This window comes from Hippocampus zosterae, chromosome 12 (assembly GCF_025434085.1).
Source record: "Hippocampus zosterae strain Florida chromosome 12, ASM2543408v3, whole genome shotgun sequence".
NCBI lineage: Eukaryota > Metazoa > Chordata > Actinopteri > Syngnathiformes > Syngnathidae > Hippocampus > Hippocampus zosterae.
The window spans coordinates 9,593,665-9,615,040 of record NC_067462.1 but is presented as its reverse complement, the minus strand read 5'-3'; the positions used below and the strand labels follow the sequence as shown (position 1 = coordinate 9,615,040).

The following is a 21,376-nucleotide window of genomic DNA, read 5'->3' as shown; positions in this document are numbered from 1 at the left end:
GCGTGGGTTTTCTCCGGGTACTCCGGTTTCCTCCCGCATTCCAAAAACATGCGTGGCAGGTTAATGGACCACTCAAAATTATCCCTAGGTGCGAGTGTGGGGGCAGATGGTTGTTCGTCTCTGTGTGCCCTGCGATTGGCAGGCAACCGGTTCAGGGTGTCCCTCGCCTACTGCCCCAAGACAGCTGGGATAAGCTCCAGCACCCACGCGACCCTTGTGAGTATAAGCGGATCGGAAAATGAATGGATGAATGAACAAACAGTGGGTAGATCATGATTAGTTCACTGAACAGCGCCTTCTGGTGCGCACACGTTGGCTACCAGGATGCCATGCAGAAATCATGCACATAAAGAAGACGGTCAACTGCTCAGTGAGCTGCAGTAATGATGCAGAAGATAAAAAAAATAGTGTTTCCTCACTTTTCATGGGTGATACCCCGCATTAAGTGAATTCCCATGAAATACCGGTTGATGTTTATCCCGTTTTTTGGGGGGTTGGTTACTTTACTGCCCACCCCGTCCATCTTTTTTCAAAAACAGTTACTGCGTCACGTGCTTTTCCCATTTATTTTACAAAACGATCAAACAGATAGACCACACAAACGTTCCAAAGTACTTTTCCTCGATTCATATAAACTCCTTGCCAGCCAGAGTGCTCTGCTTTTGGCACCACAAATGCACACTTCTCACCTCGAGTGGACCGTTAGTTCCCCGTGGAACGGACTGATGTGCCGCCAGCACAGCAGCGAGAGAGAAGAGAGTCCTTGAGAAGCAAACATTCGATGCCGAGGGCTCACTTCTACCCTCTTACAGCCCACTCTCCTCTGCAGCCAGCCGTCGATATCGCCCAAGCTATGATTGGGAGAGTCTATGCGGAAGACCCAGTGGTCTAGCACCGCCAGCAGACACAGCAAGTCCTCCTGAGCCTCGTCTGGGGTAAAAAAAAAAAAAATCATGATTAATCATGATTAATAATAATAATAATAAAATAAAAATAATAATAATAAATAAAAGGAATGGTCAATATGGCATTTATGGAAGAGTGGAAGCGGCCATGCTATAAAACAATGTTAAAAATAATGGTGACTTTTTTTTTTTTACAAAGAAAATGTCTCCTTTTACAAGGGAAAAAAATGCACAATTTTAGTAATCAAGTATGAAAATATTCCAAAGGTGAATTTTTATTCATGAGAATTTTCAGAAGAAAGGAACAATATGACAAGAGGGAAAAAAACGTGTATTGTAAATGGGCCAAGTCATAATATTAGAGGGATTAAGAGTTTAAATCACTTGAAAAGTCCGAATTCAAGAGAATTGGATCGTAACAGCATAAAAATAAAGTGAGAAAACACAGACCTGTTATTTTAAAGGACTGAAGTCTACAAAGTCAACGAAGTTGTAATTTCTTTTTTTTTTCTTATTTTGGGGGGCGGGACTAAGAAAATCGGAAATTGCATCCATTTTGTGATACATATAACTACAGGCAAAAACCCTCAAAATTTTTATTTTTTATTTTACAAGAATAGTTGCAATAGTAAAAAAAGTAATTATGTTTCGGGAAATGTAATTATAACATGATATAATTTGACAAGAAGGAATCCAAAATAATGTTTTAACTAATTTGAGAATAAAGTCATGAGAATCCAAGCAGCAGTAATTTTTTTTCCAAGAATAAAGAAAAATGACTGCCGACCTCAGACTGACTGTACTGGAGAGATTAATTTTATTTCTAACCATTTGATTGGGGAAAGTTGCTTTAAGAGAGAAGAAACTGTCAATCAAGGTGCTACTTGCACTACTATTCGCATCAAATGAATGTTAAATAAACGACTCGATAAATGTGTGATTGGGTTTCCTAGTTTAGCGTCACCCTCCTAACAATTCAAATCTCATTGCAATTTACCTGTTTTAAGCTCAGGGTTGTTCAACAGTTGAATTTTGAAGTCTGCGTGAATGTCGACAGTGAGTTGACCACAATGGTAGACAATCGGTGACGGTACACCGGCGAGGACTGAAGCGTCTCGTCTCGGGGCGTAATGGAGCATGACATTGCACTTGACACAGCCAGAGTTCAGCAGAGGTGCCAGCCTGGTCACGGCAGTCACGGCGAGTCTGGCCGTGTTGAGATCATTCGAGCCGCCTGCGTCGTGCCGCTTGCTTTTTTTGGCTGCCGGCTCAGGGAAGGTGGCGGGCGAGAAGGAGGAGGCGGAGGGTGAGGGACCGAGCGCGGGGAGCCACAGCGCTTGGCTTTGAGTTTGGATGGCTGCGGGCGTGGAGCCGTGGCCCGCCTCTGTCAAGATGGATAAGCTCGTGCCGACCGCTGGTCTGGAACAAAAATAGTACAGCGCTAAGGACCGCTGACATCATAGGGACAGTCGCACAGATGTGTGAGTGTGTGTGTTTAGAAATACAAGCTGGTGATTAACAACAACATTCCAGATGGTGAGAATACATCAGAAATTGCAATGACTCCTGAGGCAATAGATTTCTCAACATGTGCCAGAACAGGTGGCGGGCGATATCAGATTGCTCCCACAAAAGGACAATGTCAGGTTATTTCACAGGGGGGGTTGCCATAGCAACCACCTGCATTTGTCTCAAATTCACGTAAGACTGCAGGCAACCAACAATTACGAATGATACTTTATCCATGACATTCTGTTTGTGAACAGGTGTGTTGGATGTAAAACTTCAGCTCATATTGTAGGTGAAACTGTACAATGGACTGACTTGCGCCTAAACCGAGGCATTGCAAATTTTTATATCAATTGTATTCAAATATGTGCAGTACTTGTAGAATGTATGGAGAAGCAAATCTCCGAGTTCACTTGACAGGGGTTTTTATTTCTTACTTTTCAAAAGAAAGGTTGTCTTTTGACAAGAATTCAGTCATAGTCATCCGTGGATATTTATTATCGTACCAAACCACGATATTAGGAGTAAGTGGACATTTTAAAGGAACATTTTAACACGCCTTTCCTACGTTGAACTCATTTGGGAACGGATCACATGAATGATCTTCAGGAAACGTTTGAGAACCCCACCAGTCACTCAGCTCAAGAGAGTAACGAACATGTTATTATTATTTTATTGTTAAAACTGTCAAGGCATTCGACTGGAGGTGCCACTCTACAATGAAGTGGGAAAGTATTCAGCACCTAATCAAATTTCCAGTTTCTAGTTTAACATTGAAAATCAAATGTGAATACCTCACAACGATAATATAAAATTCATTTTTAAATCGTGATTTTGTTTAGTAGGGGGAAAAAAATATTTAAAGCTACTTGGCCCTGAAAGAAAAACTAAATGTGCAACACCTGCAACAAAACTGGACTGCACTGCGTCAAAGTGAGAAGCTATTTTGGGTGACCAAAAAGATTAAAAACAACCGTCAAGAAGATACAGTTGCATAAAACTTCAACCAAAATCAACATATGAAATCAATCGCTCTCTGATGGGATTTGACAATGAAATGTAATTACACTGAGCCGCCGGCAGCAAGTATCACTCCCACGACCATTCGTGCGTCGACGACGCGATGCCACAGCTTGTCAACGTGAGGTCTGCAGGGCAGCGCTGGCACGGCTTGGGTCTCGTCATCAGCGGCCTCGTCCTTCGACTCGTCATCACTCTCCCAAAGAGCGACGAGTGCTTCCTGGAAAGAAAAACGATAATGACTGACGACAAGTGTAAGACAGCCGTGACAGCAAAGGCGGTTTGGAGTTTAGATGCCAACAAGAGACAATTACGGTACATGAAGGGTTGACCTTTTACATTTGAGCAAGAATCAACATTTTGTTGCGCTGCTGCAAGTTGGCAACAAGACTTTGTGACATTTTGCCTCATCTTTTCCCTCGCTGTCTGTGGCGGTGTGACAAACAAACACCGATTGTCGGAACTTATCAATATGAGTGACAGGTGTAAGCGCGAATTTAATGATTAGGGTGGGCTGGCAGCGGGAGGGACTACAATCTCACGGATTAAAGAAATATTTTACAGTGCGGCCTTCAAAGGCAAATGACTCAAAGGGGGGTACAAATTCAAGTCGAACTAAAAGTCAAACAAAACAACAACAAAAAAGGGCCCGCCCCTTTTTTGTTGCTGTGAGACATTAAATAGTGACAACCTTTACAAGTGTGATGTTTGTACATACATCTGGGTAGTACCTGCTCTGGCTGTGTGAGCTTCGGCTCTCGATGGTGGACCACATCAGTGAGCGCTCGCACTGACTGCTGCACAACTCTGTCCTTCACTCTCACTTCTCCTTGAAGCTCTTGCAGCACACTCAGTCCACTCTTGAGAGACGGATGACAGTCACATGAGAGAGGAAGTCAAAAGACATGGGTCAGTATTACAAAAATGTGATGTCGGGATTGCAACTTCAGCAGTGATTTTTTTTGCATGTCACCTGCAGTCTGGACTCCAAAGCTTGAATTGTGAGGAGTTGGTTCGCTGGCGGAGGAGGCGTCTTCACCGTTGCGCCGCTGTGCTCGCCACGCTAAAATTGCAACATGTTGCCATTCTTGAGATTAAGTGACAATTTTTTTTCATAGTTTCTTTCAAAACGTTCAATGTGACTTGGGTTCCGTGGTCCTTATCCGAAGAGCCTTCCGGAAGGTGGTCCGCTAACAGACCATTGAAAACAAAACCGTGAGGCAACAACTGGGACGGTAAACAATAAATCAAATGGCAGAGAGGATTTTGGTGTCATTTGAAACTTTTTGGGAGTTCTTCCCACTACATCGCTGTTGTTACAAGGAACTGCTGAGTCTCATTTTGTAATGGACTGTGAAAAAACAAACCAAAAAAATCTACGTAACTTCTTTCAGGACATTTTAGCAATCAAGCAGCAATAATTGATTCAGTTTTCCTTACAGAAAAGGAGATTCCGCAGAGGTCAGTTATGATGAAATGTTCCAGCGGCTGACCCGATACGCAATCATCCTTAAAAATCAACAATATCTGCTCTGTACCGCATCCGAGATAGTCATCCACGTGCACAGAGAACACATTTGACCACTGGGCGGCTATCTGCAAAAGAAAATTCAGACAAACCATATTGCGATGAATGCATCAGTTGAAACAAGACACTAATATCACTTTCAATACAAGATGCGATTCTCCATCAATCCCTTTTCAAAAGCACTTCTCCTCATTCGGCTCTTGAGTAAGCTAGAGCCTAGTCTTCAATTAACCTAACATGCACTTTTTTGGCTTGTTTTGGTTCAGGTGGTAGAGACGGTGTCTGCCAAATTGTAGACTATTAGTTAGCGCGTCTGCCTTCTTGTTCTTAAGTTGTACCCAACCCCGTTCCCAGATTCCAGGTCTGGTTGCCAAGGTCTAGTGGTGGGATAGGCTCCAGCTCACTGGCCACTGTAATTAGGATAAGCGCTGTAGAAAATGAATAGTGCATCGCCACTGCGAAAGATAACTTGAAGGCAGCACATGCGGCTCATACGTACTTGAAATGTATCCTTCCACACAGCACACACATGGCCCCCGTCGAAAGATATAACAAAGATGACTCCATTTCTTCCGGTGTAGACCACCTGTATGTCTTCTGGTTTTTCGAACGGGAGTGCGCATGTGTCTTCAACCACGCCATTCTCCAAATAAACCAGTTGTTTATTGGAAGTGGCTGCAAGCACAGTGCAGCGCAGCAGGCTGCCTGCTTGGTGGGCTGACAGCACGGAGATGCACTTTGTGATGCAAATATAAGGGGGAGGTAAAATCACAGCGCCGTCAAAGGTGAGACCGCTCCCAAGCAAATACGCCACAGTTTGCTGAGTGGAACACTGTTGTTGTCCCAGTATGAACACTTGTCTCTTATAGAGGGGAAGCTCACCGATAAGACAATGGGACAGTTGGAGGGGCACCCGTTTGATCCCTCCTGAATCACTTGATGCATGAAACACAGCATCAGCATGTGTCCACAACACTGTCGGTCCCTGGAGAATGCAAATGTCCCCACTTGGCTTGTAAGGGAGTGAGAACTCAACGCGGGGCTCCAGCTGGTTTGCTCCATTGACAGTAAAAAGTTTATAGAGAAAAAAGTCCGCCTTCTTGTTCTTTTTTGCCACAAGGACACACGGCGCGGTGGTCCTGCTATGAACACACAAGACGCTTTTGGACTTTATGAAGGCGTCCACGCGTGCAGCACTTTGGTGGCTGATGACAGCCGCTCCTTGTGATGTCTGCAGGAACCCCGCTTGCTCCGGTTGGAAAGAAAAGCCACGGCACGTCAACTCGCTTATCACTCGATTGTCACTCAAGGCGTGATTAAATGTGATTATCTTACCACAAAACGAGAGTTGGTTCAAAGTCGAAATGGCGCGCTTCATGATGTATTTAAACAACCATGAGTGGTGTAATTTCCATTGGGTTTATAATGTGAGTCTCGTGTTTGTAGTTTTAAAAGCGTTTTAGTGACTTTCTTTCGGGCTCGTGTCACTCGAAAGCGCGCGCCAACCCGGAAGTGTCTGTACATGTCAGACGAAGTGCATTGTGGGAGTTGCGTTTTGTCAACAGAGGTGTGCTCATCGGCTTTAGCTAACTGGTTTACCTTCCGTGACGCTACGAGGTGAAAACGCACGGGGCCTCGAAAGCGATTGATTCCTCGCTTATTTGTAGTTTTATTATCTCGAACACAACGACACACTCCTTCCTTCCTTTGTCCCGTCACGAAGCAACAACAAAGCGAAGAGGAGTGGCCAACGAGCTGACCCAAAAAGCTTCGATGGGGCGTCAGTTGCCCACTGTACGGTGATTCATCCAAACTGCAGCTCGTAGCGAGCGAGCTAACAGGAACTATCCGAGGGAAGGAAACGCGCCGATGACAGTTGAACATGGCTGAACTTGACCAACTCAAAGGACAGCAGGTATTCTAACTGTGAAATATGAAGATGGGGCGTAGATTCCAATGTTGTTTTGCTTCTTGAACGCATGACTAAAACTTCTACAAACTCTAATGTGGCAGGGCATTGAAGAGAAAATTGAGCAGACGAGAGAGAGATTCAACAATGAATTCCTCAAAGGTAAGGGATTGATGGTCTTTCAAGTTGTCATTTGCCTCATCTTTCACACCGCGTTACGCGTGATTGAAGAAGAAGAAGAAAACCTTTATTAGTCTCACAATGGAGAAATTCCAGATTCACAGCAGCAAAGTTATTGCACACACAAACCAGCTATTACATGTGAAATATCCGTACTTATGTGCCTACGATGTAAGCAAGGCAAGACACCACGCTGATCTCATCATGACTGAACGAGGAGTCCAGATAAGCTTCAAATGAACAGCTAATTAACGGTGGCCATTGGCCACACGCCCTTATTTCAGTCAGTCTGCATTTATGCTCGCCCCAATGTCAAAAGTCAAGTACAACTTTATTGCCAAATGTGCAGATGAAATTTCTTCACTCTCGAGTCAACATAAAACAAGAGGAGCTGCTGCGGGTGTCCGCGCCGCCATCAAAAGAAAAGTTAACATAAAATGACAAAATAATACAAGACAACACATTAGACACAGTGTTGGATTTATTATTTTTTAGTAATCATACATTCGCGTATTATTCGATTGATTCTCGCGTCGTCAATTTATGCTCGCAAAGAAGAATGCTTCTGCCTGTCATGATAGTTTGATTTTGCTTGCAAAGAAGAACGCTTATGCTTGCAATCATTAATCGCGCAATCAATCGTGCAATCGAACCACTTTCCTGCATACATTTTGTTGTCTGAGGCAGTTATAGATGAAACGGAGCGAATCAAAAGTGTCCTTTTCACCAGTGGGTCAAAGACGTCATGCTGCAATGTGCACACGTCTGCTACAACAAGAAGCTGTAGCATCCATTAACGAAAAAAAAGAGATGTTATGGTCAATGTATTTCATCTAATTCTCAACATGAAACAAAAACGAGGGACTTTTTTAATGAAAACTCAAATGGCACCTTTGCTTTAAATAACAATATGTTCAGTGCTTCCCCAATATTTTTTGAAGCAAAGAAACATATTTATGTGCCTTCTTGCATCCAGCGGAAAAGCATTTTGTTTTGCCTTTCAGTATACGTCACTTGTGCAAATAGATGTACAACAAATAATAATGTTTATCATTTTCAGACCCCCTTACGGTAACACTGGGAGTTCCCTACACTCATGTATGATACATATTTTGTGAAGCACTTAAGTGTAATTCTTAATTACATTTGTGCATTATCTGCCAGATGATTAACACAGCTTGTGGAGTTAAAATTGTCAATTTAAATGCCAGATTCATCAGACAAATATGACCTAAGAGATGTGGACAGACTGCTGAAGGACAACTCGATGGTGGAGGGCTACCTCATGTGGCGACTCTACGTGGTGGACGACGCCTTGAAAATGATTGATGAGAGTTTCCAGTGGAGGAAAGAGTACGGCGTGAACGGTGAGAGAAGCTGGGGGCTTGGGGGGGTTCAACGCTGCCCATCAATGGGACTGTTGATGTCACCTCGTTAGATCAGCGCCTTTCTTGCGGTTTCTCAGAGATGAGCCTCTACACACAAGAGTTTCATTGTGCGTTAAACATTCTGAATGGGCAGCCTCTAACAACAAAACCCGCTGTCTAAATGTCCCGAGGGTTGCCTTTGCTCTGGGAAAGTCTTTAATCCGGCAAATGAAAAATTTCAGGCCTTTGTATTGACCGGAATGTGATTTAAAGATCGGTGCCGAAGAGGTTTGGATATCATTCTTCCTTTGGTCATTCACAAGTGAATGTTATTCACCCTTGTAATCAAACACTCATTCTTCACTCACTTGTGATCTCAGTGAAGTCAACTTGTCAGACGAGTTTTGGTTCCTTTCCTCTAAAGGTTGAGGTTACACAACCTTGAAAAAAAACTTTAAAGCATGACAACCGATGGATTCAGGCAGTTGAGGCAGCGTATTGCACTTTCCTTACACGAGCCACCCTTGTCGAGTAATTGTTTGACAGGATTGTTTTCCTCCCTCAGATCTGTCGGAGAGCTCAATTCCCAGGTGGATGTTTGAGACCGGGGCAGTGTTCCTCCATGGATACGACAAAGAAGGCAACAAGCTCTGTATGTATGACACTTGAGTTGTTTTCCTTTCACCCTTAACAAAAAGATATTTCAAGCAAATCATAGACAATAAAGTTGGCCTCTGCTTACTGTTCCCCAGTTTGGTTTAAGGTTAAGCTGCATGTGAAGGATGCAAAAACAATCATCGACAAGAAAAAGTATGTGGCTTTCTGGCTGGAGCGAAATGTCAAGAAAGAACCCGGGATGCCCTTGACGGTCGTTTTTGACATGTCAGAGTCTGGCCTGTCGAATATAGTAAGTTTTATTCAGATTGTGGGAAATAGGTTCAAGCCAATAAAATGCTCTTCTTCCCTGCTTTGTGCTCGCGAGGACTGACGATCTTCAGTGGTTTTACTCTTTGGAGATTAAAATAACCTTTAAATCCCGTTGGTCAATTCCAGGGAGGTGTGAGGAGGGGGGGGTTCTAATCCGTAGACGCGCCGTGTCACCGACGTGAGCGAGCTCCAGCACACAGTTCCTCCAAGCGAACAAACCAGTTTCAGACCTAAAGCAGCAGGATGCATAGAAAGAGAAACGGAAGACGCTATTTGGCGTGCATACGAAATGAGGAGTTTGGAAAATCCGATCGGAAAGCAGAGCCTCAGTTTGAGCCGGCGCATCGCTTGTTCAGTATGATCTTGTTAAGGCGGAGGAGCACGGCGACTGCATAGCAATGAGGACTCCTGCCAATTGTGGAGCCCAGTCAGTGCGCATAGGGGGGGGGGGGGGGGGAGTAGGCAGACATACAGTAATTGTATTTTAGTGTGAGACTCACCCAATGAAAACACAGCGGCATGTCAAATTCGGATGTTTTTATTGTAGCATCACACAAAAAAAGTGAATGTTAAAACGCAAACCTGAAAGAAACAAAAAATGACTCATAAAAATGAAGACTTTGCTTTTGCTGAATCTTTATGACTATTATTTCTACATATAAGGACAATGCTGTTTGGTTTGGCGCACAAATTGCTCTTCTAAGACACAGCAATGTAGTTTGTACACATAAAATGTTTAAAATCAATATATATTTATTTTAAAAGCTCTGAACTGGATCGTATCAGTTATGTTCTATCAACATGTAAGTGTGGATACGTGTGGAAATAGGTCTACATTGCGGACCATCCAAAAGACGCTTTTATGATGCCGCATAGAAACACAACAATGGTTAAAGTCTCACTTTGTTGCAGGACATGGATTTTGTGAAGTATGTCGTGAATTGCTTCAAAGTATATTATCCCAAGTTGCTCTGTAAGTAAAACCTTCCATTTTCCACATTTCTCACTTCGTTTTGCGCGTGTTTGAGTTCAAATGTCATCATTGTGTGATTTCAGCCAAGATGATTATTGTGGAGATGCCCTGGATCATGAATGGTGAGATAGTCAGCCCCAAGCGTCTTCAGTGTCAACATTTCAACCCTGAAACCCACCGGCCCCCTCTTACTCCCTCATGTAGCCGCGTGGAAGATCGTCAAGACGTGGTTGGGTCCGGAGGCCATCAGCAAGCTAAAATTTGCATCCAGATCTGAACTGCTTTCATACATCGACCCGGAGTACCTCCCGCCTCACATGGGTGGAATGGTATGTTGTAGTGCACCGTTTGCAAAAGTGGCGATTGCGAAAGAAGACATTTTGTGTTGTATAAAGCAGAGAAATATTCAGGGACACATGCACGATTTCATCATGTGTACTAGCCATGTCAGATTACATGAATCATTGCAACACCAATGGTCAATATAGCGTTCCGTTGACCAGAGAAATTTCATTCAAAACTGGGAATTTTCTTTCAATTCAAAACGATCTCCTGCAATGACACGAGCTCCTCCCCGATGTCCCTTTCCAGGACCTGTTCAAGTACAGCTACCCTCCTCTCCCCGACGACGACTTCCAGACGCCCATCAGCGACAACGGACCCATCGTCAGCGAGGACGAGATCGAGAGCAAAGAGAGCGAGCTGGAAAGCAAAGATGGCGTCGAGTCCAGCTTCAACTCCGAGATTGCTGTCAAGCCCAAAAAGGTATCTCTCTTCCTCTCTCTCGCACTCTCGCTCTCTTGTCTACCATCTTTCCACAGTTGGGATTAGGGTTACTCAACGACAGATGGGCGAGGTCTTTCATTTGTCTTTACTTTTTTTTTTTTTTAGCAGTTTCGCCTGCATATTACCGTTTATATCCAGAGAAAGTGGAGTTAAATGCGAACAAAAATGTCTGTTGTGGACAAGCGCTAGGAAAAGAGTCTGCTGAACAACTTAATTGTCAATGACGCCATCGCAAGTTTAATTGATTTGAGAGAATGGTTATGTATCTTTGCAGCTGATGCTGTTTTGGTTAGCAACAGAGTTCAAATGAGCTCAGCAGTTAACTGTTGAATGGCCGTACAGATAATCGTGTCTTCTGGACTGACGGCATCTTACAGTAACTAAGCATTTTTGTTTCTGTTTAAAGGAGGTGTTGATTGGTCTTTTGGTGATTTATGAGTAATTGGGGCATCTTGTCTTTGAGAGAGACGGTCACTATTTAATACTGTATTTCCCATATGTGGTTCTTCTCACAGTTTATGATTCTACAGATACCGGACAGTTGTTCTTCTCTAATATATTCAAAGGATGAGTACAGGATTACAGCGTTTAATCAGACTCTGTGGAGCTGACTGTATTACTGAGATTTGGAAAGCGCCTACTCACGAAGGTGACTTTCAACGTCTTTGATTGCATCAATGTCAAAGCTTCTCTCCTTAGTTCCCATTTGTTCTTGTATGGACTAGTCAAGGCTGATGTCGTACTGTATGCCCCCCGCCCCCACCCCAATAACTAGATACCCACTAAACCCACCGGCTTTAGATGAATACACGTATGTCCTCTGCCCACCTCCTCCTCTTGCAGCTCGCTGTGTGCAAAATAAGTCTGCCTGAAATCGATGCCCGGCAGAAAGTTCATCACTTTCAAACAGCCATTTGATGTTCTATTTGCTCTTGGGTTATTTAATGTAACTCTTGTGTTGAGGCTCCCCCATCAACTTGGGCTTGACCCACATTTTGTACGAGCGCACAAGCACGCCAAGTATTTCTGTTGACCGCCATCCCCATTTGTGGGGCAAACTGGAACCGCCGCTGCGGTTGAAAACGTCAAATCCCACAGCCTTCAAATTCCAGATGAACAAGAGAAAGCGTTGTCGAGTAAAAACCGCGTTGATCATGCATATCGGATCGAGCGTGGCAAAAACAAATGTAAATCAGGAGTGATTAACCTCATTTAAAAGTGTGCTTTATTTGTGCTGTAAAAAGTGAACTTTGTTTGCATTCTTGCTTGCACCAGAAAGAGTACGGTGTCGTAATCAGCCTGCACTTAAACCCACAAACTGTGTGAGATGGTTACATTTGAGTTGAGACAGCGATAAGACCCAACATTTTGAAGGGCTGAGACCAAGTCAAGGCCAATACTTTCGAGGTCCCACGTCCAACTACAGACAAGTTTGCCAGCTCTTGAGACAAAGTTGAACCCTTTCAGGGATGGCGGCCACTACAGTGGACAGTTTACCATGGTATCAGGTTACAGGGTGCATGAAAGAAGAGAAGTTAAGAGAACCAACACAGATGTCAAGTCAAGAATGAGGTTTTGAGGGCTGCCAACAGGAGTTAAAGCCAACACGTTGAGGCATTGAGACAGTCGAAGACTTTGAGGTGGCAAGACCAAGGTTTTGAGGGCTCAAGATAGACTTTGAGGCAGAGGTAAGGCCAAGGCTTTGAGGAATAGAGACCAAGTCAAGGCATTTGGACATTGAAAACCAACACTTAACGAGTTTAGACAAAGTCAAGACTGATGCTTTGAGATGAAACCATTCAGTTGGAACCAAGTCTTTGACTGGGTGAGACACAGTCAAGACGAAAACCGAGGCAGGTTGAGATCAGGTCAAAAGAGCAGATTCAAGCTTCGAAAGTTTTGAAACACAAAACCTGCTTTAAATGCAGTCAGTTCTAAGATGAGCCAGACATCCTGCTTTGAAAGTGGTGGCCTACCAAAGAACTGATTTCTTCTATTCGCCATGCAATGATGTTTCAGATCGGGCAAAACCTGATGAAATTTAAGCGAGTCATCAGATCTCTGAATAATATGACATCAGAACATACCTACCAAATAATGACAAATTGGCCAATGGTGCTTTTTTTCCCTTCCCATTCAAATAATTTGTTGTAGCACAGAGGAAGTTTCCCAATTCTCTGTTGATGGAAATGTGACAAGAAGACGGAAAAAAAAACACTTGCTGTGGCGGCCCTCTACGCTCATATACCGAGTTGTCTGAAGAATCTCTCGTGGACCATCTCTTCCTCTACAGGACAGGATCGTTTTGGGCCCCTGACGGGATGATACTTGATGACGTTAATTGCCTCTCTCTCTTTTTTGAAACAAGGGCTGGAGGTGGTGATGCAGCGCCATCACTGTGAGCCTCTTTGAGACCATCTTGGATGCAACATTTCCATTTGATCTACATTTCGGCGGTTCAACATTTCAATGAGCCGACAACATTTCCCACTCTTTTTCATGAAGAAACGAAGACTACAGGATTGTTAGCCTGTAATTTTTTTTGCACAGTGTTGAACACGCCCGTCAGATTGACCACCAGCCGTCACTCCAGTCAAACATTTCCTTATTCCTCCCCCTCAAAGGTCCCATTAAAGTACTAAAAGTGAGTTACTGTTTTAAAACAGTAGACCCAAGTCAAAAGTATGAAGCACTAAACCCACGTACTTTGGCAGCCAAGCCAAAAAAAAAAAAAAAACGAACGCCCTCTGTGCCTCGTCCCCAACACAGTGACAACCGCGAATCATGTTGTGATTTCCTACCCTGATCCAAATGTACTGTAGAGCTACAGTAGCTGCATTTCACTCTTCTGATATTTGCTACAGCCCTTAAGCATTTCAAGCACTCCACATGTGTAAATCGTCCTCTCCATTTGTAATTCTTTTTTAATTATGGTTTGGATTGATTTTTTTTTTAATTATCTGTATTTTTAAGGGTTTGACAACGATCGTAGCAGAAGTGCCTTTGATCATCCCAATACTAATGTATTTTGATTTTAGTCTGTAATTTCTACTTACTAAAACAGGCATGTGTTCCATGGAATCTACTCTTTTTTTAAATTTCTGCTGTAATGTGTGCACTTTAAAATGAAAACGACGAATACATTGAGATGTATTTTTTTTGCCTTAGTTGATTATCTCAATGTCTTCATTTTTTTGCGCAAACAGTAATGTCAAGCTGGCATGTTGCTCAAATCACACACACACACACACACACTTCCCCTGTGAGTCACTCACTTTCCCATCACATGCAGCGAGGTTCTCACCTTTGCTTACCCATACAAACCACGTGAACGCAATAAACGCTCACTGCCCCAAACCCACTCCCGCAGATCAACCAACGCCACACCTCCCCTCTGCTTTCCCTTATTTTCTGCAAACATCTTCAAAATCAACATCCTGTTATGATCTTGCGGTGGGCCGATTTAGGTCAAAGTGTGTGCGGGTGATTGGGTCTTTTTAAAAAAAAATTCTCTAGCCCAAGTCACAAGTTTGCGGTTTATCTTAGTTCTGCATTCTTCCCTTGTCATGCTGTTTTGTTTGTTGATCTATTCATAAATGAGAACAAGAGTCAGGGGCCTTCCAATGGGGAGGCTTCCAAGAAAGAGTATCGCACAATTAATTATTAGCCTTCATGATCTGACAGGTCTCTGCACGTGGAGGCCAACGGGTCAACAAAGCTCCAAGGTTGTTGCTTATCTGCGTGTCGTTTTTGTCATTAAGACTCCCATTTTCTGTGCAGGTGAATTTCCTGGAAGAGAACGACAAGGGAGAGAGCCGCAATAAAGGAGCCAGGAAACCCGTGACCACATTTAAAGGCACCCTATTGGACATCAGGTAGTCACTCCCCTCGGTTCAGAACAATACATTTCTCCCCCAGAATTGTATCCTCAATTGTTTTACCACAATCGCCGGCCTCTGTACTCATTGCCAGGATTGTCGTACAATTCAACAAATATACGCATCTCAGGCGGTGGGGGGTAAACAATGCCGTTGATATCACTAGGTCGGGGGTCTGCAACCTGCGGCTCTGGAGCCGCACGTGGCTCTTTCACGCCACCCTAGTGGCGCCTCTGGAGCTTTTTCAAAAATTCTTGAAAGAGGAAAAAGATAGGGGAGGGAATTGTTTGTTTTCATATGGTTTCTGTAGGAGGACAAACATACTTAGTTTTCCAATTCTGTAAAAATATGTAGAATAAATATTAAATGTCAACACTTCTGTCAACGAAGATTTGCGTCACAGCCTATGACACGTTTCTAGCAGTAGGATGGGATGGCAGGCAGGTGGCTGTTAAAAAAAGGCGTTTTATGTACAATTTACTCAGTGTCCCGGAAAAGAATGGGAATCTGGAGGGCCGAGAGAAGCATTTTTAAACTGCACGCTTTAGCTGCGATAGTTAACACGCTGCAAAAGTGTGTCCCATGCCTCATTCGTTTTAGCGGCCGTTATGGCTGTTGTTCGTTTTGGCATGTGTGTGTAAGTGCGTGCGTCTGCGTGGGTGTGCGGTCACGGGTCGATCGCGGGAGGTTGGTTGGTTGATCGAAAAAAGCCAACTTTTGATAGTCATTTTGATAGTAGGCTAATAAAGCGAATATAGATACATACTGCACGTGTTGCCTTCATTATATGGCGTTTAATTTTTTGCAACTCCAGACATATTTGTTTTTTGTTTTTTTGGTCCAAGATGGCTCTTTCAACATTTTGGGTTGCCGACCCCTGCACTAGGGGGATGTTCTGTCCATCTGTGCAGCTTTACCGCAGTGTTGCAAGAGTGGTCTTCGGGACCATTCCGCTGACCCAAAAAGAATTTGTGAGTGCGGGAAAAAAAAATGCGCAGTGATAAAAGACTTGTGTAGAAAGCTATTAAGTGGATTTACTGCTGCCACTGGAGCCATCAAAGATCATCCATCTGCCGCTGTTCGACTGAACCCAATGAAGCAGGATATTGTCGCAACTGTGAACTATCACATTGACATCTCGCAATCCGAAAATTCAATAGCGTCTGGAATATATATTTGGCGGACAGCCACAATTTCAACAGAACGATGTAAGAGAAGTGATACGGAGGTGCAGTCCAGCATCATACCAAAATAACTATCCCGCCCCTCTTGATAGTGAACGCTTACACTTCCTGCCATTCAAAGCAAGGCACTGCAATACATTCAAGAAAGCTACATGTAAAAAAGAAAAAAAAATGTCATATTGACTAAAATGTATATTGTCACCGTGCCATTGTTGACGTGTTTGCACCTGAATAGCTCAATCGAGCCGGCTTTATACGGCGATGGGAAATATGCTTGCCAGTACAGTAATCAATTGGTCATTGAGTAGAAGGGAGTTGCCGCGGTTAATTATGAACAGAAATCAGCGCGAGACAGCGCTCGGTCATCGATTTCCTCTCTGAGGCTCCCCAACACTCAATCAAATCTGCGACATTTTCTGCCTATTGCTTCTTGGTTTGAATGCTTGAGCTACGTAGCGCAGGATGATGCACGCGTGCAATTTGCAGTTCGAGGCGTATTCCTCGCGGCAAAGATTCATGGCATGTCCAGCTAATTAGCGTATTTGTCGACAGGAGGTGTGAACAAGGCGGATTTTTTTTAGATTAATCCTCCCAGCTTTTGTACGTACCATCTACTCGATGAGCCCTAAATCTTAACTCATTCACTCCCAAAGACATTTTTAAACGTCTTTTCAGACTTGGTCTAGAATTGGCTGGTACTGAAATTAATTACTTATTCTACCTAGATATGACCTGGTTACAACTTTGTGGGAACGAGCTTGCTTGGATAAGTTTAATGCGGAAGAAACCCCCACGTCCTCTTAGCTTTCTTTCAACGCTTCATTTCTCCATTTCGACGAGGCGCAATTTGCCAGGCGTCCCAATACTACAGTTGTCCGCATCGCACATATTTTCAATTAGCATACAGTATATTTGTCAGAACTTGCTGTCAAGGTCTGTTTCCCCCAGCGCGTAGCCGCTTTGATACAAAGACAGTGGCAGCTGAAGGCTACAAATCACGTCAATAAAAATATCGCAATGAGCATTTAATGCCACGACGATTCTGGGTTACTTTTTAATTCAAGGCCCGAGAGCTTCCCCGGAGAGAGGATGCTTTGATCGACTGTTTTGCCCAAGCCGTCACTCAACTTTGCGATTGGCTTTGAATACCGTGAGCAAATAACACACACGGGGCATGAAAAAGAGGAAAATACACAGCAGTTCCTCTTCCTTTAGAAGCAGCATAGCCGCCTTTACAAGAGGCAGAGAATGTATTGCACGTTTTTTTTCCTTCCCCCTGCAGAGTACATTAAGAGTTTTACCGCATTGTTTTTGTGTTCAGAAGATAACAGTGTCAGGCGTCTTGTCACAGATTTCCCCAAACGAGCTCTTTCCTGTTTCCATCGGATAATCGTGTGTAATTCTTGGATGGGCGTCCACAGTAGCCGACTATCCGAGTCGGGCTGCAGAGTGAGCTGTTGTTCACATTGTTTGAATGGGCTTGTGTAACATGACTGGATATCTGATAAGGGGCAAAATATCAGAATCGACTCCTTGTATACGCAATGCCGTTCTACACTTTAACATACGACTGCCATAATAGTGAACATATAGTGGAAGCTATAAGATGGGACACTTTGCTGGATTTGCAACCAAAATTGAACAGGCAGCATTCTCAAACTGTCATTCCGCCGGGTAAATTATTAGAAACAAAAAGTTCTTAAGTAGAGCGAGGACTCACCATAAATTGTGAAAATGATGAGAACACAAACACTTGATTTAATAACAAGCGGCGTACGTTGGGAGTGTGGCCGCGTTGATTTTGAATCGGCTTGTGTTGTGCAACTTCCCATGTTTGTCCTGCTCTTGTCGCCTTCTTTCATCTTGATGAGGCCACAACTTCTTTTGGAATAATTGTCACAAAAAGCCAAAGATAAACCAGAACATGTGTCTCTGCTTGAATACTAATATAAAACCATTCCAAGTAGCATTTTTAGGTCAATATAATATGAGGAGGAGGCTCCTCATATTATACTCCTTCCTTATAGTACTACTAATACTATATAGAAAATTGCATTGGTATAGGACACCTATTTAATCCCCCCCTCCTCCATCTTGCAGCCCTGCAGAAGAGCTCAGTTTTGGTTGTGGAGATACAGAGAAGAAAAGCCTCATTATCCTGAGCAATGTCACGAAAAACCCATTGGCCTTTAAGGTGAGCGCATTCCACTAGCAGATCACCCGTGCGAAAATGGATCACACCGAACTGACCCCGTCTATCATGGAGATTGGGTTCCAGACCCACCCGCAATAAATGAAAATATGCCATATATTTAAACCTACGTTTATATATGTACCGTATTTTCCATACTAAAAGGCACACCTCAAAGCTTTCCATTTTCTTAAAAGCTCACAGTGTGCCTTAAAATCCCATGCGCCTTGTCATTCCGGTAATATTTCGACCCCAAAATGGCTCCTTGCTCGAGACATGCTTACAACGCAGAGTTCAAACTTAAGGCGATCGGTTACTCAGTTGAACACGGAAATAGAGCAGCGGCAAGAGAGTTCAACGTTAACGAGTCAATGTTATAACTTGCTGTTGGTTAAGTGAACTGTGTCGCTGCTTTATTAAATAAATTTTAGTGACATCGTTCTGTTGGCATTTTCTTGAGCGTAGCTCTATCTAGTGGATGCATTGTACATTGCATCTTAAAATGCGGTGCGTCCAATGTATGAAAAAAAAGATAAAATAGATCATTCATTGAATGTGCACCTCTTAATTCAGTGGGCCTTTTAGTGTGGAAAATACGGTATGTATTATACTGCCTCCTAGTGGCCAAAGGCCACACACCACAAAGAGCAGTACAATGTTCATTGAAAAACAGACAAAACGTTTAACTGTTATTACTGCATTTTTTGTTCGACAGGAAAATACTATAGAGTGCTTTTTTTCTCTCGAGAGAGTTTCCGTGATATAGTATCTGCATTCATTTCACTTCACTGGCCACGAAATGGTTCTCATTTTAATGGCTGTTCGTTGAAAGGTCCGGACCACCGCACCGGAGAAGTACAGGGTGAAGCCGAGCAGCAGCACCTGCGAACCTGGCGCCTCGATCGATATCGTGGTGTCTCTGCATGGAGGTACTGTTCCAAGTTCACTGGAGCTTACTGAATGCCTCCAAATGGTCTCATCGCTCGCCCCTAGAGGTGGCTGACATTTATGTTCCGCGAAGATGACTTGGGCTGAAGTGAGGACAACTCCCATGATGCCACACATCATCAACAAGCCCTTGTGTTGTTTTAATCGACAGGCCTGCAGAGGCAGAAAAGACATCCGCTGCCTCTTTAAAGACCTTTACACGTTACATGGTTTGCTTTTATTTTCGTCCAGGGTCTCAGGCGTCCCCCCAGGATCGCTTCCTGGTCATGGCAGCGGAAATGGACAACATAGGATCTCAAGAACTTGCGCAGTTCTGGAAAGAAGTACAAAAGACTAAAATCATGGAGCACAGGTACTGTCTTGTGGTTCTACTATAGGCTGCGTAGTTCGACCCCCGACGGTCTCATTTAAGGTCCCCCCCCCACCTCCCTCCTTGCAGGTTGCGCTGCCATGTTGTGGAAAGCGTCAAACCAGCAGTGAGCCCGCACAATGAGACTGGCAGTCTAGAAAGCAACAACAAGGATATAAACGCAGCGGTAATTACACCTTTCTCTCTCTCTCTCTCTCACACACACACACACACACACACACACACACACACACACACACAATACACTGGAACCTCTCAGGTCAAACACAGAAAGAAAAACCTTGGTAGTAGATTCCCCCCCCCCCCTTACTCCACAAAAATAAGAATTGAAATAATCATTTCCAGGTTCATGACACCTTTAACAAAGCTAAGAGCTAGGATGTTTTCACACCATACGCTGACTTCTCCTGCCCTGCTACATTCTCATTCGCTGACACCCACGTCACTCACAAGAACAGGCTTTGCTTTTTTTAAGCCACAGTCGAAGACACAGATACTACAGTAGAATGTGAGGATCCTCACCCATACCTGCACCTCACGTGCATGTTTTTGTGTTTAATAATGCAAAATGAAATTTTAGCCCATCAAGCAATCAATTGGATGATCGGTAGAACGCTAAATTCCGAAGCAAACAAAACGTTTCACAAGTCTATCCTTTTGATGCTGTTTCGTACGACCTCTAGGGGCAGTCGACTTCAGAACTCCTCAACTTCCTTGTACTTGTCCCTGAACTGTCCTGTTCAAGTTTTCCTAAATCCTCTAAGTCTGTTTTTCCTCTCCCACCAGCTTATGCGATTGGTGGCCTCCAACTCGCGGCTGGAGCAGAGGGTCGACATGTGTATATCGGTCCAGAAGGTTCTGGCCTGCATGGTTCTGATTTTGCTGATGATCAACCTGTACTGCATGCAGCTGCTGATGATGGCCCAGCAACTTTCTTGACAACTGACAAGACCAATCCCTTAGCCCCCCCACCCCCTTAAAAAAAAATGAAAGGACCTTTCAGCGCCAAATCGACGGGCACGTTTTGCACTGCCCCTCGACAAAGAACAAAGACACTTTTAACAACTTTGCTGCATTTATTATTATTATTATTTTGGTAGCTAGAAAAGAATATTTATTGCAAAACATACGGTGGAAACATTTATTTTTGTGATCATATTGTACAATATTTTATATGATACTCTCTGGCAGATATGAAAATAAACAAGTAATTTTTGCAGCGTAAGCAAAAGAAGTCACACTTGGTGATGGAAGTAGAAGTAAAACACAAATGTATACAATGTGACATTTTGACAACTTGGCACAATGTGAAAAAAAGCCCACAAAATGTACTTCTTTAAATTTGCATAGTTGGTATTACTGCTTGACCTTACACAAGGTCAAACAGGTGTTGAGAATTGGAGGTTACTTGACTTGATTGCACTATTTAGTAATCGCCCCCCCTCCCCCAAATCTTGTATTCCTCAAATATGCCATATATTTTAGAAAAAATTCAGCTGATGAAAACTAAACTAAAATGAAGAATTTTTAAAATAAAAGCTAACAGACTCCTAAAACAAACTATTGTAACTGAAGAAAAAAAAGGGAAAACAAAATAAAAACTATTATAAAACATCCAAATATGTTAGAACCTTGATTGTGACCAAACCCTGCAGCAAAAAAAAGGTAAATCTTTACATGTGTAAATGATGTTCCCTTAAA

The 21,376-nt window shown here is 43.4% G+C and overlaps 3 protein-coding genes across 8 annotated transcripts in view; 1 reads left to right on the top strand and 2 right to left on the bottom strand.

Moving 5' to 3' along the window:
- Positions 1 to 6,483, bottom strand: part of fancb (FA complementation group B) — a 42,161-nt gene extending 35,678 nt beyond the window's left edge. For 4 of the 6 annotated variants that reach the window (XM_052082548.1, XM_052082547.1, XM_052082549.1 and 1 more), the window contains exons 1-7: positions 5,462 to 6,481; positions 4,875 to 5,030; positions 4,408 to 4,497; positions 4,166 to 4,294; positions 3,482 to 3,654; positions 1,903 to 2,324; positions 690 to 930 (exon numbers count right to left, since the gene is read on the bottom strand). In XM_052082548.1, the coding sequence (XP_051938508.1) occupies positions 690 to 930; positions 1,903 to 2,324; positions 3,482 to 3,654; positions 4,166 to 4,294; positions 4,408 to 4,497; positions 4,875 to 5,030; positions 5,462 to 6,340 (2,090 nt within the window). In that variant the 5' untranslated portion in view covers positions 6,341 to 6,481. Of the gene's footprint in view, positions 1 to 689; positions 931 to 1,902; positions 2,325 to 3,481; positions 3,655 to 4,165; positions 4,295 to 4,407; positions 4,498 to 4,874; positions 5,031 to 5,461 lie in introns of all 6 variants that reach the window. The other 2 variants (XM_052082546.1, XM_052082545.1) reach the window with 2 other exon arrangements.
- gpm6bb (glycoprotein M6Bb) overlaps positions 1 to 21,376 on the bottom strand; it is a 223,063-nt gene that overhangs the window by 187,936 nt on the left and 13,751 nt on the right. The gene's annotated exons all lie outside the window — the stretch shown is intronic.
- On the top strand, positions 6,604 to 21,028 carry mospd2 (motile sperm domain containing 2). Its single transcript, XM_052082569.1, has 15 exons — positions 6,604 to 6,877; positions 6,976 to 7,033; positions 8,263 to 8,418; positions 8,984 to 9,070; positions 9,171 to 9,325; positions 10,258 to 10,318; positions 10,402 to 10,440; positions 10,523 to 10,647; positions 10,910 to 11,083; positions 14,885 to 14,979; positions 18,267 to 18,360; positions 19,190 to 19,286; positions 19,537 to 19,657; positions 19,745 to 19,841; positions 20,462 to 21,028. Exons 1-15 carry the CDS (start codon positions 6,845 to 6,847, stop codon positions 20,612 to 20,614), a joined length of 1,545 nt encoding a protein of 514 aa, XP_051938529.1. The 5' UTR covers positions 6,604 to 6,844; the 3' UTR covers positions 20,615 to 21,028.